General features: G+C 35.5%; 2 protein-coding genes across 2 annotated transcripts; one reads left to right on the top strand and one right to left on the bottom strand.

The window, feature by feature from the left end:
- Nucleotides 1-26: 26 nt before the first annotated feature.
- On the bottom strand, nucleotides 27-3,236 carry LOC130991305 (exportin-2-like). Its single transcript, XM_057915436.1, has one exon. It carries the CDS (start codon nucleotides 3,055-3,057, stop codon nucleotides 130-132), a length of 2,928 nt encoding a protein of 975 aa, XP_057771419.1. The 5' UTR covers nucleotides 3,058-3,236; the 3' UTR covers nucleotides 27-129.
- A 1,983-nt stretch (nucleotides 3,237-5,219) lies between these two features.
- Nucleotides 5,220-12,884, top strand: LOC130991306 (alpha-mannosidase I MNS4). Its single transcript, XM_057915437.1, has 17 exons — nucleotides 5,220-5,405; nucleotides 6,318-6,437; nucleotides 6,538-6,630; nucleotides 7,386-7,472; nucleotides 8,417-8,507; nucleotides 8,991-9,046; nucleotides 9,653-9,725; nucleotides 9,818-9,927; nucleotides 10,110-10,160; nucleotides 10,616-10,704; nucleotides 10,796-10,877; nucleotides 10,976-11,089; nucleotides 11,187-11,266; nucleotides 11,349-11,484; nucleotides 11,744-11,814; nucleotides 11,903-12,143; nucleotides 12,219-12,884. Exons 1-17 carry the CDS (start codon nucleotides 5,289-5,291, stop codon nucleotides 12,498-12,500), a joined length of 1,893 nt encoding a protein of 630 aa, XP_057771420.1. The 5' UTR covers nucleotides 5,220-5,288; the 3' UTR covers nucleotides 12,501-12,884.
- The last annotated feature ends 3,212 nt before the right edge of the window (nucleotides 12,885-16,096 follow it).

Raw genomic sequence — 16,096 nt, 5'->3', positions numbered from 1 at the left:
CATCAAAGAGTAACATATAATCAAGAAATCTCAACTGTTCCAAATAATATAGGCAATAAACAATTCTCAATCTGTAAAGGGGAAAATGAGTGTTTCAAATGGTAAGACTTGCACAAGGTAAATTACTCCTCAAACTATGGTAAAATTGTAGGAGCTGCAAAGTTGAAGCAAAGCAGTTTGATTAGCCGGATCAAGATTTCCGGCAATGATCCGAGGCAACGTTCCAGGGGAGCGAGCAGCAAGATTTGCTAAAGACGCGACCAAAAACTGCCTCGGATCTTTGATGTCCGGCACAGGGTCCTCGTCTTTCCTCCCAGCATTGCGCAGCAGGAAACGTGCAGCATTAGAACCAATAGTTTCACTAAAATCCGGATCCTCGGGCTCCTCCTCGTCCACTCTCTCCTCCTCTGGCCGCGAAACGAGTGTAACAATGCTGTCGAGCAATTTTCCCCAACATTCTGAATGCAATGGTGACAGACACTCACATAAGATCCTGGTTGAAGCCACTGAAGTTAACTTCAGCTCCATTGGACCTGTGATTGACTTGACGTCGCGTATCCAAACTTTCTCCAGGATTTGGATGAAAACATCAGCCTGCACAGCATTCATCGAACCAGCAAGTTTCTCAGGACCATGTTTCACCAGAAAAAGTGACATAAACACGATAAGAGACGTGACAATCTTCGTTGTCTTGTTGCTCTGCAGCCGCTGAAACAGGGTAAGCCATATATGGCTAATGTAGGCAGACACAACATCATAACCAAGATTTTCAATCACGGTGTTGAGCACATAAAAACCTTGCTCAGCAGTAGTCCGTGACGAAACTAAACTTTCAAATATTCCAAGGATGTTGGATAAACACCCCTGCTGATTTAGCTCGTGTGGAGCCTTCCTAAGGAAGGCCTGAAGCAAGCGAACAAGAGAAGGTACGTTCGCAGACTTTTTCCACGAATCTTGAAGAAGAAGTATTTCAAAAAATTTCATATAATTCTCTGGTAAAGGAGATCGAGTGAAGTCCACAAGCAGAGCTAGCAGCTGGAATGCATAAGGAAAGAACTCAGTAACATCTTTCCATAAGATCTCCTGCAGGATGGGCAGTAGCCTTGTTTCAAAAGCTGAAGCAATAGACGGGTCTTGCTCACAAGCCCTCCTGATTAAAAGAGCCACCGAATCAAACAGATGATGATTAAAGTCGGGGTTCTTTGGGTTTCCACAAACTCTGTTTAGAACAGTTGCCAGCTCGTTGATGCAAGTTACTGCATCCTCATGTGAAATATTAGCAACTCCAAGAACCCGAACGATGCACTTCATCACGTAACGATTCTCCTCAGATTCTGGCCTTTGTAAGGCAACAAAAAGATTGGTCATTAATGTTTCCAGAAATTTGCTGCTGATATCTTCAGCTGAATATCTAGCCCTCCCCCCCTCATCCTTGACTAGAAGGAGCTTCTCAATGCAGCTGGCTGCATATGAATGAACCACATTCTTCTCAGTGACCAGAAAGCGGGCAACATCGTGGAGCAGTGAGACTGCAACAGCTTTGGGGATCTGGTTCCTGAACATTGTGAAGAACTTTAATGCACCAGCTTTCAACATCGGAAATCCATCAACATCTTGCAGCTCTGGCACAATAACAGACCCAAAGAAGCTCTCGACATCAACAAGATCAGTGGAAATCGAGGTGCCACTAGCTTTCTTTGTGGCAAGGGACACAACCAAATAAATAGCACAATCCTTGTGCTTCCAGTTAGCGGCCGGATTCTGTGAAAATGAGACGAGAAGACTCTTAATCTGAGCAGAAGCCTTTTGAGCCACCCTCTCCTTATAGTTCAAAGCAATTCCCTTGAGGAGTTCACAAGCTATCCTCCTCCTAGTTTCTAAGTCACTGCCTTCCATATCTCTTCTAATGAACTCAATGTAATTCATCTCAAAAAGCTCCTCGTCCTCATCCCTGAGCATCACATTAGGAATCACTATACTCTGACAAATCTTCTGCAAAATATCATCCCTTGCAAACAAAGTATGATGAACACTTGTGCTAACCGTAGTCAAAAACTTAATAGCAGTCACGGTGAGACTCTCCCGACTAGAAGAATTAGAGGCAGCCACTAAGAGTCCCCACACAGCTTCCACAAACCCCTTCAAGTAATACTTGTGAAATGTCTCCTCATCTCTCTTCATATACAGGCTAATATTCTCACAAACCACAGCTCTCAAGTCATCAACTACAGCAAGCCCATCACTTCCACTATCTTCCAAGGCAGAATATTTCACTGTCAAATATTTGTTGAACTCAACCATCCATTCATTCATATGATCCTCAAAAAACTCAGGCAAATCCATATAATTGAATGAATAAAAGATCCAACAACATAACGTCTGTGACTCTATATAACCCTTTAGAACAACAGCATTCGCAGCCCCAGAACCCACAGCATGGTCTAGATAACAAGCAGTCCGCTGAAACACTTGTAACAGTGGCCGCGCAAAGCTATCAAGACAATACTTGAGATCAAGTAAGAGGTCATTTGTCTTATACTCGTATCTAAACTTCTTCAGCAATGAATCAACCGCAGCTAAAATCCCATTCACAGAAACATAATCATTTGCCTGACTCAATTCATCCAATTTCACAACTAACTCAGGCAACAAAGCCCGCCATTGTCTTGGGAAATCATGGTTCCCAATGACGGTCAAAGCTTCACCAAGCTGAGGTTGAATTTTCGGCGTGGCAGTAACCATCACCCTAACTATCGAACCTTTGATCTGCTCCTTCTCAGTGTCCGGCATAACAATCCGGTCCGGGTCATCGGGATTCTGCGCCGCCCAGCGAGCTTTGAGGTGGTTTTTGAAGTTAACAGCCGCGGATTGGCGGATCTGCTCATCCACAGCGGGCTCCGCGACGAGCCGGAGAACCGCCAGCCCATAGTTGGCCCGATCGGCGGCCTCCGCCAATGCCGCTTCCGCGCGGCGGCGAGGCTCGGGGAGCGGCGACAGCGTGTTGATGAAACACTGGGACAGGACTTGTAGGGCATCGTCGTTCCACTCCATTGCCATCTATATCTATAACAATTTCAAGAGTTCAAACGTGATTTCAACAACGGTTTTACTCAAAAATATGGATTTGAGCAATCAAAATAGCAAAATTCACGGGGGTCTGCCTAGTGGTGGCTCCTAGGGTTAACAGACAGCGCGGCGGAGCGCGGCTGGTGGCAGGCGGCGGGATTTGTGTGAAGAGAGAATTAGGCGCGAGTTTATAGGGATAGGTTAGGGATATTTCAAATCATTTTTTATATTTTTAATTATGTAATTAAATTAATTAAATAATATAGGAGTAAATATGAAAAACATTAATCAAGTAGATGATTTGGGCTGTCCAAATTTAATAAATATAGGCCCATTCTTGAGTCGAAAGTATGATGTGCAAACTCAAATACAAGAATTTCTTTTTACGAGTTTAAACTAACAAATAAATTTCGAAACTTATTCATTTTCATTGACAATTTGTTTATGAATGAATTGAAGAACAAATTCACTAATACGAAATTATCTTAATATGCAAGGTGCCCAGTGAGGTTCAAGACATTCTTCGTAAAAAGTTACGTTATCATCTGAGCTACGTCAAGAGACACAATGACGAAGGACTGGATGACAAGTGGCTCTGCCGCAACCGCAGGCAACGCATATGTCGTTGGAATTACAGTTGCTGCATTTGTTGCTACATGAATCCACTAACTTCCTTGCCTGCGATACTGCACCTCCTTCGACTTGCGGCATTCCAATGTCCAATCCTGAATTCCACGAGAGAGAGATGTTAAACTGTATTTTAATTTATCGTAAAATTAACACCATTATTTTTTTCAATTATTAAAAAGTTGATGGTTGCATACATCGATATTTTCAACTTGATATGTCAACTTTCGCTTAACTAAAAAAAAAATGTTAATTTTGCAACGAGTATAAGATGGTGATGTTATCGCAACATTCATATATCGTATAAAAATAGTAAAAATATGAGTGAAAAATCATGCATTCAATGTCAATTAACCCAAAAAATTAACATACAAGTTCTTGAATATGAGAGTAGTTGAAGGAATATTACCTGATGATGTGAGCACAAGGAGAGTGAATAAAATAATCTTAGGAGAAATGCTTCCCATTTTACTCTTTGATAGAATTTGATGTGTTTCCTAATATTTGTGAAGTGATTAAGAAATACTCGTATAATTTATAACGTGGCAATCTATGGGCAAGCATGAATGTTTTTTTCCTTTTGTCCAATTATTTTCCTCAATTTAAAATTAGGTTAATTACATATATAAAGGAATCCAATTGATACTTGTGAAGTTGATTCCAATACACTCATACACTAGCATACATGTATTATTACAAACAAATTCAAGCTAATTAATATTGTAGGCCTATATGCAAAAACACTAATAAGATACAAATTACACACAACAAAAGCAAAATTCCAACATAATAATAAACAATTCTCAAGGTGCGCGTGTGTTGGTCAAACGACAAGGGGTAATATCACTTCAGAAACATCTAAACGATGAATACCTTCTGTATTAATAGAGAGTTCTACGATTCAATCTCCACACCGTTGCCATTCCCTCAACTTAAAAATAATTACTCTAATTCCATTAATTGTTATTGTGCAATAGTTTTCCCACCTAGGTTTTCGTATTAAGATTAAACTGAAATCGTTAAAATTGTGCTAATCAACATTTGTGATCGAAATTTAATTTACATAAAGGGCCGACTTTAATTTGAATTTGATATGAGTGAGCATTCGGATTTTGGTTCAATTTTTCTGAAATTGAATCGAATTAAAAAAAAAATCGATCGGAACCGAATTGTTCGAAAACTAAATCGAATTGAAAATTGAGAATAAAAGTAAAAAAAGAAAATTGAAATCGTTTTTTTTTTCTTGTGATTTTATTTTAGCTTTTTTTTAATCCCATTTCCAACAAAAATACTATATACAACCTAATTAATTACAAGCTTCATAAAAAGCTTACCAAATCCTTTATTACAATAAATCAAAATTTCAATTTCAAAAGTGGAAAATTTTAAACGGTGAATTTGTACATATTTACTATTAATGCAGTGCTTACCAAAATACTTTAAAAAAAATGCTTAACCAAAATAGCCCACTTGTTTTTGAAAAACCCAATTCAGCCCACAAAAACTACATATTTACGATTTCTGCCCACTTAGCCAAATTACAGAGTCATCTTCTCCCTCCTCAATTCACACACAGTCACACACACTAGAGATCTATGGGTGCTGCAAACAAGACTCTATTGCTAATTCTCCTACTATTTTCTGATCTTTTTGTATGCGAGATTCTCGCTGAAGGCGTCACTAAGGAGGAAGCCAAGCAGCTCAGAGATGAGGTCACACATTTATTCATTTCGGATTCAGTTTTAATTTCTGAGATAGTTGGATGACTAGCTGCCAAAAGAAGCTAATTTTTACAATGCGAAACTGTTTTGGGGCTGAATTGCTTGTTTGTCTGTTTGAATTGTTGTGGTTTGAGTTCTGGATTATTGTAAAAGACGGCAGTAAAGTGAGGAGTAAAGGTTTAGGTTACTATAATGTAAATTTCTTGATCGGTGGCCTTTGTTTAATTTTGTTGTGGACTTTGTTAATTTTTGAATGATGATGTTTGATTTATTGATTATGTGAGGGATTAAATGAGGCTTAAAGGACTGGAGGGGTGCAGCTATTTTTATTTCTCAACAAAGTTAAACTTATAATTTTCAATATAAATTCAAGTTACATTTTTCTTGAGAAAATTTTATTTCCGGGATGAACTTTTTGTTTTCTTTTGTGGGATATGGCAGTGTTCTTCAGTTTTGGATCATTGTATCAAGCAATAATACTACACAGTTTGATGTTTATTATTGGTTTTATTTTTATTCTAGACGTTGTTAATCTTTGAGTAATTGATTAAGTGTGGGATTAAATGAGGTTTAAAAGTTTGGAAAAGAGAAGGAAATGGGTGGTGCACTGGGTGGGAGAAAGGTGTGATCTTTTTATGCCTTTGGTGAAAGAGAATCCATCGGATGGTATATTATCTTCTATTGTTCACTTCTGAATTTTTGATTGCACCTGGTTTGATCCAAAGAATCAACCACATTTGATCCTGTATGCATGTATCTCCAAAGGATGAAATTGAATGAAATTTGTTGTTGATTCTGCGGCAGTCTTCCTGCTTTTCTATGTTTAGTACAAGTGCATCCTTTTCACTTTCAGTAAATTTGGTGTGGTCTCGGTCACTAATCCAGTAAATCTGGATGATTTAGGTGCGCGAAATGTTTTATCATGCCTTTGATGGATACATGAAGCATGCATTTCCACATGATGAACTGAAGCCTTTATCGTGTGGAGGGGAAGATACACTCGGAGGATATGCATTAACATTGGTGAATGCGATGACTGAATGACTCTTTTTTAGCGTAATGATTATGATGTTGTATTTTTAATGTATGTGTACTTTTTGGAATCTCTTGTTTCCTACCTCAGATTGATTCATTGGACACACTGGCTTTGCTTGGTGATCGAGAGCGCTTTTCTACATCTGTTGAATGGATTGGTAAAAATCTTCGATTTGATATTGTGAGTACAGGTTTTGTGTTTGTTTTGCATGAAATTGAACTAATCAATAATCTCTTTTCCACCTGTCCTCTAAAACTTCAATTCGTTCATATAACTGAGCATGATTTTGTCTGTGAAATTTTGTTCTTAGCTAACTGGGTGACTGGTCAATATGGTAATCTGTGTTGCATATGATGCACTGATATGAATTCTGTCTATCTGGAAATTCTTTCATTTTTCCATGTACATCTGAAATGATAAATATGTACTTGCAACTTCATTGGAGTATTCTTCTACTTCTTCATTCCCTTTCCTTTTTTTCTTCAGTTGGGGTGCGTGTTTTGTTTCGTGTAGGTGTAATTAACTGTATTGGCTTATCGTTTATTGGTTTTAATTATATTTTCTATTTTCACCCTCTTTAAGGCCATATAGTGGTAGTGACTTTATAATAATGATCATGATATTGTAATTAGAATTCTTTTTTATTGTCTTTTACTAGATTAGTCTCTCATTTATGTTAGGAGAGAAGTTATATGGGAATGCCTGGCAGCTCCCAAATTATAACTATTAGTTGTCCAGTCACTTGAAGGTTGACTTCTAAGATATGTTGATCTCGTCACATATTAGGTTCTTGAAAAGTAAGTTCCTGACTACTATTTGGAGTCAATTTTAGCAGTCATTTCAAAGCTGACTGCTAAATATGTTGATCTCCTTGGCATATCTGTTTCCTAAAAAGGTTCCTAGCTAAAATTTGGTGTTAATTTATTGTTTTGCAGAATAAAACAGTATCCATCTTTGAGACTACAATAAGGATACTTGGAGGCCTTCTTTCTGCTCATCTTATTGCAAGTGATTATAACACGGTATATTCATCGATATATTATCTTTATTGTTGTTCTTGTTTCTAGTGCATATCTTTGCTGGATATATATTAATTGTCATGGTGGCTAAATTTTGGAAGCATTAATTCAAAGGTAGAAACTGGTTTCAACTTTGTGCATCATATGATATCCTCATGTAATGGATGAACACAGCTTTAGTATGGATATCTTAGCATGTTCCATTGCATTTCTTATTGGAAAGTGTGATTAGATAGTGTGGTCCACTTTCTAATCCCAAACAATTTTCAACATGAGACCTGTGAAATGGTATGTAACCATTTCGACATGATTTTTTTATAGTATATTATGCTTCATATATACATCCGGATATTCTGCTATATGCCAACAAGTATATAAACAAGCACAAATTCATTGATTTTTCCCTATTTTGATATTCTAATTATGGTTGGATGCCTTGCTGTTTATTGCAAGTGGCAGATATTGTCACTTGCAGTCTTTGTGTTGATATTCTTATATCCTTGTTCTTACTTGTGCGAAGGAATGAATGTGCATCCTGGGATTTCTTTCCCTAGATAAGAGTTGTATTGTAGTCTCCAGTCAACTGCTTCAAATGTACTCCCTCCGTCCCTGAAATGGCTTCCTCTTTGGGGACGGCACGGGTTTTAATAAAAAGTTGTAAGGTGTATTGATAGTGGAGAAAAAGTGATATAATTATTATTGGAAGTTGCGAAAAGTGTTATAATTAGTATTGGGAGTGGTGAAAAGTGAAAAGTAAGAATAAATAAATTATTATTAGTGGTGGGGTAGGTTTCCAAAAATGGAAAGAAAGAAAGAGGAAGTTATTTGGGGGACGTCCAAAAATGGAAAAAGAGGAAGTTATTTTAGGGACGGAGGGAGTATTAGTATGATAGATGCTTCATTAGTATCTAAAAGCTGCAAATGATATTAATAGATTCTTCTTACAGGGCATGAGAATACCCTCATATGAGGATGAGTTGCTTCATTTGGCTGAGGATTTAGCTCGTAGAATGTTGCCTGCGTTTGATACTCCTACAGGTATTATCAGTGGATGTTGTTGGCTTTTAATACCAGCTAAGTAAATCCCCCATTTAACTTGACTTATATATATTAAGCATATCACACATGCTCCTTCATTTAACGTGCTGGATGCATAAGATCCAATATAGCTGATCCCCTATGAAATGCTAACAAATTTACATACTTGTATAATTCTAACTGGTACATATTGAAGCTAGATCGATCAATTTGTTCCATTTTTGTTTAATAATACGGCTGCTTGGTGTAATTTTCATCGCTGGGAAGATTATTACAGTTTCTTTCTGGTCCATGTTGTTTGTTGTTCTTCAATGATTTAGTAATTTAATTAATAAATGTGTTATGTGTAATTTTCATTGCTGAGAAGTTTTTTTAGATCTAACTTTATTTGCTTTATGATGTAACAATCTATGATAACCTTCATCTTTTTGCATGTGTATTGTGTAGGAATTATCTGATGTTCATGAATAATATTTGCTGCAGGAATCCCTTTTGGGTCAGTAAATCTAATGCACGGTGTAGATGAGAATGAAAGCAAGGCAAATCCTCTTTGTATTCTCTTCACCCTTTCAATGTGCTATCTTTTTACTTCACTAGTAGATCAGTATAAGAGAACAGTAATGGGTTTGGTAACTAGGGAACTAGTTCTCAACCAACCTTTCTTATGTTGCTTTCATGTTTTGGTTTCTTCAAAATGCAACTGTTGTAATTTTGACGGGGACATAAAAAATGACTGTTGGTGATTTATTTTGATATCTTAGAGTTTAGATTTTGATGTTATTCTGATGTTTGTATTTAAGCGTGTCGTGTGTATCTCTTTAGTAAACTATGTGGATTTTAATTATTAATTAAAATAATTTTTATTTGTATATAAATTGATATGACCTTAGTTTTATGATTCTACCGTGATTTAATTGACCGTCCAATAGTCCTAGTTGAAGAACTTATTTTAAAGACCTTCATAGTTTAGACACTTTACGCATAAAAAAATGAATTCAGGCCATGTAGTATCGATCAGAAGTCGAATTGTCTGCTTGTAAGAGATTTTCTGGTTTTTATCTTATATAATCATTTTGTAATGATAGTCTAGAAATATTTTTGTCTGCATCAGGATTTGAATGATATAAAAGATCTCTTCTGTGTAGATCACATCAACAGCTGGTGGTGGGACCCTGACATTGGAATTTGGGATGCTTAGCCGTCTGACAAATGATCCGAGTAAGAGATTAAGTCAGACAGACCTGGATCTCAGGATTTTACCTTGTTTCTATGTGGTGCTAAATTTTTCAATGTTTGGCTTGTTGGGGCAGTTTTTGAGGAAGTCACAAAGAATGCAGTTCTAGGACTATGGGCTCGTCGTTCAAGAATCAACTTAGTTGGTGCTCATATCGATGTTTTTTCTGGAGAATGGACTCAAAAGGTCATTTCTCAACCCAGTACCTTTCTGACAGGAGAAAAACATATGTAGTTAAAGGATTGTATACATATATATTATGTGTAGGTTGTTTGCAAGTATATCTGATGAATGGATTCGTTTGGCAATTTTTGTTTATCATTGGGAAGAGAGCTAATTTGCCTCTTCTTTTCTCCGTTGAGTTGCAGGATGCTGGAATAGGAACCAGTATAGACTCTTTCTATGAGTATCTACTCAAGGTGAGTTGTTTTCTGCTGGAACTGTGAAGCTGTATTGCAATAACTGTTGTTTTATGTAAGCCACTTCAAAATTCTGCATTCTTTCTCCCTGGCTCTTACGGCATGTTGAAAATCACTGTGAACTCCGAAACTTCTGCAAGAGAAATCTATGACTTAACACCTTTTATTTAAGAAAGAGTCTTCTATCCCATTAAGGCGACACAATTGGCTGCAGTCTGGAATTTATTTTATCTGATCTTTCGACAAAATATCTTTATTTATTTTTTGTTATGATCATTAAACCTCGTGATAAACTTATGATAACATTTCTCTTTCATATTTATTGTTACTCAAGCTCATTTGTTTTGAATTTGCACAATTTTGGGCATTATTGAAAATTTCAATAAACCGAGAAAAATGTGTGTGATGAAGTGTTTAGTCCTGCCATTTTCTAACCACTGTGTAATGAATTTCAGGCTTATATATTGTTTGGAGATGAAGAGTACCTTTTCATCTTCCAAGAAGCTTATAGGGCTGCAATGTTATATCTTCATAATGATCCTTGGTCAGTAAATTCATTCAACCGATCCACGCTTCTTTTCACCTCCTTAATTCATCGAAAATAATACCTTATTGATGTCATCAATTATCTCTAGGTATGTGGAGGTGAATATGAATTCTGCTGCCCTCGTTTGGCCATTATTTAATAGCCTGCAGGCGTTTTGGCCTGGCCTTCAGGTGGGTTTTGTTTTATTTTCCAAGTTGGTTTTATCTCAGTACCAAGACTTAATTTTTTTAATCTTATATATGTAAACTGCTTGTGATGATTGCGTAAGGTTCTAGCTGGGGATATCGAGCCTGCCATAAGAACTCATGCGGCCTTCTTCAGTGTCTGGAAGCGATACGGTTTCACTCCAGAAGGTTTCAATTTGGCCACTTTTAAAGTTCAGGTAGTTTACTTTATGCCTTCGTTTCGTTTCTGCACATTGATTTATACGCTTATTCAGTTTGTCGATTCAAGGATATTTCTGTTTGTTGATCACCCAGCAAGGTCAGAAAAGTTATCCTTTGCGTCCCGAATTGATAGAAAGCACGTATTGGCTATACAAAGCTACTCGAAACCCCAGGTTTGCTTTTATGTTTCTTAAACTAACTGTTGATCCTTAGGAACTTCTTTTACTAAAACGCGATCATCCGATTATGGCTTAGATTTCTTGATGCCGGAAGGGACATGCTTGCTAGCTTGCAATACGCTGCTCGATGCACTTGTGGATATTGTCATATTTCAGATGTAGAGTTTCACCAGCAAGAAGATCACATGGAAAGCTTCTTCTTGGCCGAGACTGTAAGTCGTCAGAAATCCAATCAAAACACGGCGTGGCTTCGCTAAGCCAGTGAATTAAGCATTTAAAGAGTAGAGAAACTAGTTAAATGAAATATCATTTCATTGTGGAAACTTCAATTGTGATTTTTACCCCACCAACTCTGCTTTGCATGTGAAAAACCAGCTTTCATTTTCTGCATTATGTTTTATTGAAAAATGACAGCATTTTTGCTCAATAGATATGCTCCCTCACTTTCATCTTTTTCATTAACAATTTTAGGTCAAATACCTGTGGTTGCTATTTGATTTAGCTGCTGGTCCAGACAACTTGGTTGAGAATGGCCCATACCAGTAACTCTCTCTCTCTCTCTCTCTCTCTCTCTCTCTCTCTCTCTCTCTCTCTTTTAGAGTATTCATGTTAAGTTATCTCCATTTACAGGTACATCTTTAGCACTGAAGGCCACTTGCTTCCGGTGACTCCACAGGTATCGTTAGTAAGCGAACATTGTAGCTATCTCGGAGCATACTGTAGAAGCAGCAGCTCGAGACACGAAACGTACTTTTCAGACGCTGCAAGGGACTCTGCAGCCACAAATACCTCAGAATCTTTCACAAACACAAATTCAAACACTCTATCACGCTCCGATTCCCGAAAGTCGCGCTCCTCAGGATTGATCAAGGTCGGTCTAGATTGCCATATGCATCTCTATACACAGATTCTACTTATATGTTAAGCCACCATACATTCATGACAGGGATACTGTCCCGGACTAACTCACGGGCAAAGGTACGGTATATCATACGTTGCTTCGGATGATAGTCCCGAGGAGGAGTCATCGAGCACAAAGCAGGCCGCTGTGGTTCAAAATTCTTCGACGATCTTGGTGGTCTCAAACCAAAGTTCGGATTCTCCATCGTCAGATGCTGATGGGGATCATCATGATAATCATCATGAACCCGGGGAGGATCAGAGCGCGCCCCAGCTGGACAACGAAACATCACAAATCATCGATGTAACAAACGAGGAGGAGGTATGATTTTCAGTGGGTTTATTGTCAACTTCGAAGATGCTAACTTAAGCCAGCATGCACGTCGATTTGCGTTTGGAGAGCTTCACAGAGTCGACTCGTTCGAGAGCTGGAAAAGCTGACGAGGGTCGAGGAATACGCCTCTATCTCGCCGGTGAAAGATACTGACCTTCAAACACTTATCAAGAACCTGCTATATATACCATGTATGTATGATATATGTTATTTAAAATTGATAGTGAAATGCAAATTGCAGATAGGAGTTAAGCTTCAACTGTACAAGATAGGCAGACATAGTTAAAAGGCGATTGATTTTACCCCCATTTTTTGTTTTTTTGCTGTGTTTATCTAAATTCAAAATGGCTTAAGGCTAATATAGTTTAATTAATGTCATTCTTTGTCCAGTTTTCTAGTTGAATTGTGTATTTGCTTAATATCTACCAATGAAATCTAATGATCATCAATCAGCTGGGTTGAATCTTTTAATTTTATGCTATATCATATTTGCCTTGTTTCTTGAAATATTTCAAAAATCAAATCCAGATACTTTGTAACGGCAAAAAACGTAAATAAAAATATAATCTTTCAAATTCATAGTATTTGCTTTTTCTTGAGTTATTGTATGAGTATTTTAATTATTTCAAAAATTAAAACTTTTGAGTTGATTCTGTAATACTTTGAGAAAAATTGATATTGGTAACTAAAACTATTTCACCATAGAGATACTTTATAATTAAGGACATATAATGACATAAATTCATTAATTAGAGTTACTAATTCAAACTCTAATTGCTATAGTGATACTTTGTAATTAAATAGTACTAACTAATACTATGTAATTAAATGGTAGCTAATACTATTTCACAATAGTGTTACTAATTCAAAATCTAATTAATAACAAACACTATATAATTTATTAAAGTATTATGGGCCTGGTAAAATTCGAATCCAATTAATTAGAGCTCGAATTAATTTAGATATATTCCCTTGTTATGAATTGACCCTCATTGTTCTTATAAGTGTTAATAATTACAAATTTAATTCTCTAATGAAAATCTACTTGACAACCCCCTTAGACGTAGCCACAAATTTTCATAGGGGGCTGAACTTATACGAGGTTTAGGGGTGGTAGTCCTCGAACCAAATTTTTTTTTGGGCATTTCGTATAATTCACGTTTTTTTTTTCTTGTTTAAAAAATAAGGTGTGATAATAATAATAATAATAATAATAATAATAATAATAATAATAATAATAATAATAATAATAATAACAACGAACAACTGTTTTTTATTATATTTTCTCTTGAAGTACGATTTATCTCGACGTTTTTTTAATCAATGGATTATGTACAGTCCACCTCTAATAATAATAACGAACAACATTTTTTCGTTCCATTTTCTATAGAAGTACAATCTACCTCTACATTTTTATAATCAATGCATTATGTACAGTCTACCTCGTTGCTTTTTTTTTTTTTTTTTTGGAAAAAACAATTTACTTATATATCCTACATCTAGTGAAAACAAAAGTCCAGATACATACACCCAAATAAAGATTGAATGCCAAGAAATTTTAGAATCATAATCTATTATTCTGTAGCTTTGTGTCGGATTGTTTTCCAAAGTTGAAACATCAATACTATTACACTGTATACTCCTAACATGTGTAATGTTCTCAAATTCGATGAATCTCTAATTAACAAATTTAATTGTGACACATATCTCAAAGATAAATTAAAATATTTTAATTTATATAATAAATTAATAATACATCTTTTCATGAAAAAAAAAGATAGCTTTTTTGTAGCACAGGGCTCCAAATATGTACTCCAAATCTTATACTATCTGCACCATGATTTTAATATTCAAAACTCCACAAAGCACAAAATATTTTCTACTTTGCTCAAAAAGATTCTTAATAGTGAAAACTATTTCTCATGCTTGCCAATAACCTAGCATGATTGTTTTTTCATTTGGAACTACTTTGGATTCTCTCTCAACCACAAACATTATATAATACTATTAAATCACATTCTCATCACATGAAATTTAATGGACATGGAATCTTTTTTTTCTTGATCTTGTTCTTCTTTTTATTACTTTGTTTTTTGTTTTCCACAAATAAAATTAAAGTTCCATTAATCTATGCTAGACCTAACAGGCTAGGACCGACCTGTAGATCTAATTTATTTATTTTATCACATTTATAAAGCATTTCCACTATTATATGTGCAATATGTAATTAGGTGGGGAAGAGATATTAAATATTTAAAGAATAATATTTTGATACTTAATGTTTAATTAGTGTGAAAAAATTAACATCGATCAAAATTTCTTCGTGGGGGAAAATCTAAATATTATGTGCATGTATTTTCTTCGTGTTTTGTCGTGCGGTCTTCAAATTTTTTTATTTTTTTTATAGTATAATTTATCAAAAAAATTTAAATTGACAAATAATAATCGCAAAAAAAGTCAACTTTCGACTTGACACGTTAAATTTTCAAGATCAATTTTTTTTTAAAGGGTAGTACCAAAATAAAATACTTATGTTTTCAACAATTGAACATTTTTGATAAGACACTTCAAAACATTTGGACAATATAGATATTTTCCTAATTGGGTATATGCTTAACTCATAATTATGAATCAAAACACTGTAACTATTTGCACATGACTTTTTCATTTATGCACGATTTTTTTTTTTTTGCTTTTTGTCACGAGGAGAAACTAACTATTGGCGAATGTATTTTAGAAATACCTTCAAATTTAATCTTTCAACCATATATTAATTGGCTTACTAATTCCACCAAATAGAACTATCAAAAAAGCCACCTGTCAACCTTGATGATATATAATAATTGCCTCATAATGAGTTAATGGGCTCAATTAGCACTTCTTGGATAAGAAAAGGAAAAAATGTCCACCCAAATAAAAATATGGAAAAACTAGCCTTTTTTAATGTAAATGTACAATTATACCCTTAATACTGTTACACACTTTTTCGGAAAAGTGTGTAACAGGGGCGGGGCTAACCTACGGAAGGCCCGGTGCGAAATTTAAAATCGGGCCCTTTTTATAGCTAAAAATGTATCAAAAATATAAAACAAAAAAATATATATTACCGAGCGATAGTTTTTTTTTTTATTATTATTATTATTATATTATTACACAATAAGCATGTAAAAACTAAATCATTTACTTGAGAAGTGTTGCTCTCCTTGTAAATTTTGAAACAAAATCACTAATAACACTTTGATCATCAATTTCACATGCCACTTAATGAAGGAAAAGAGCCCCAAAGCAATAAAAATATAAAATTATAAGTAAACAAAATCACTAATAACACTTTCATCATCAATTTCACACACCACTTAATGAAGGAAAAGGGCCCCAAAGCAATAAAAATGTAAAATTGTAACTCTCAAGAATCGAACCTACATCAACAAGATTCCACATAACTTGAAGAGATCATCTTTCCATTGAACTAGTTAATAAAGTTATTTATTTTTTAATTATTTAAATATATATAAATATATAGACCTATATATAATCGGGGGCCCTCAATTTTTCGGGGCCCTGTGCGGTCGCCCACCCCGCACACCCTC

The sequence above is a fragment of the Salvia miltiorrhiza genome, chromosome 7 (assembly GCF_028751815.1).
Source record: "Salvia miltiorrhiza cultivar Shanhuang (shh) chromosome 7, IMPLAD_Smil_shh, whole genome shotgun sequence".
Classification (NCBI taxonomy): domain Eukaryota; kingdom Viridiplantae; phylum Streptophyta; class Magnoliopsida; order Lamiales; family Lamiaceae; genus Salvia; species Salvia miltiorrhiza.
This window is presented reverse-complemented; position numbering and strand designations above follow the sequence as displayed.

Coding starts and splice junctions, on each gene's coding strand:
- LOC130991305 (XM_057915436.1), bottom strand. CDS start 3,057: ATGGCAATGGAGTGGAACGACGATGCCCTACAAGTCCTGTCCCAGTGT.
- LOC130991306 (XM_057915437.1), top strand. CDS start 5,289: ATGGGTGCTGCAAACAAGACTCTATTGCTAATTCTCCTACTATTTTCT. Junction 9,047..9,652: donor TAGATGAGAATGAAAGCAAG/GCAAATCCTCTT, acceptor TCTTCTGTGTAG/ATCACATCAACAGCTGGTGG. Junction 11,267..11,348: donor AAAGCTACTCGAAACCCCAG/GTTTGCTTTTAT, acceptor ATTATGGCTTAG/ATTTCTTGATGCCGGAAGGG.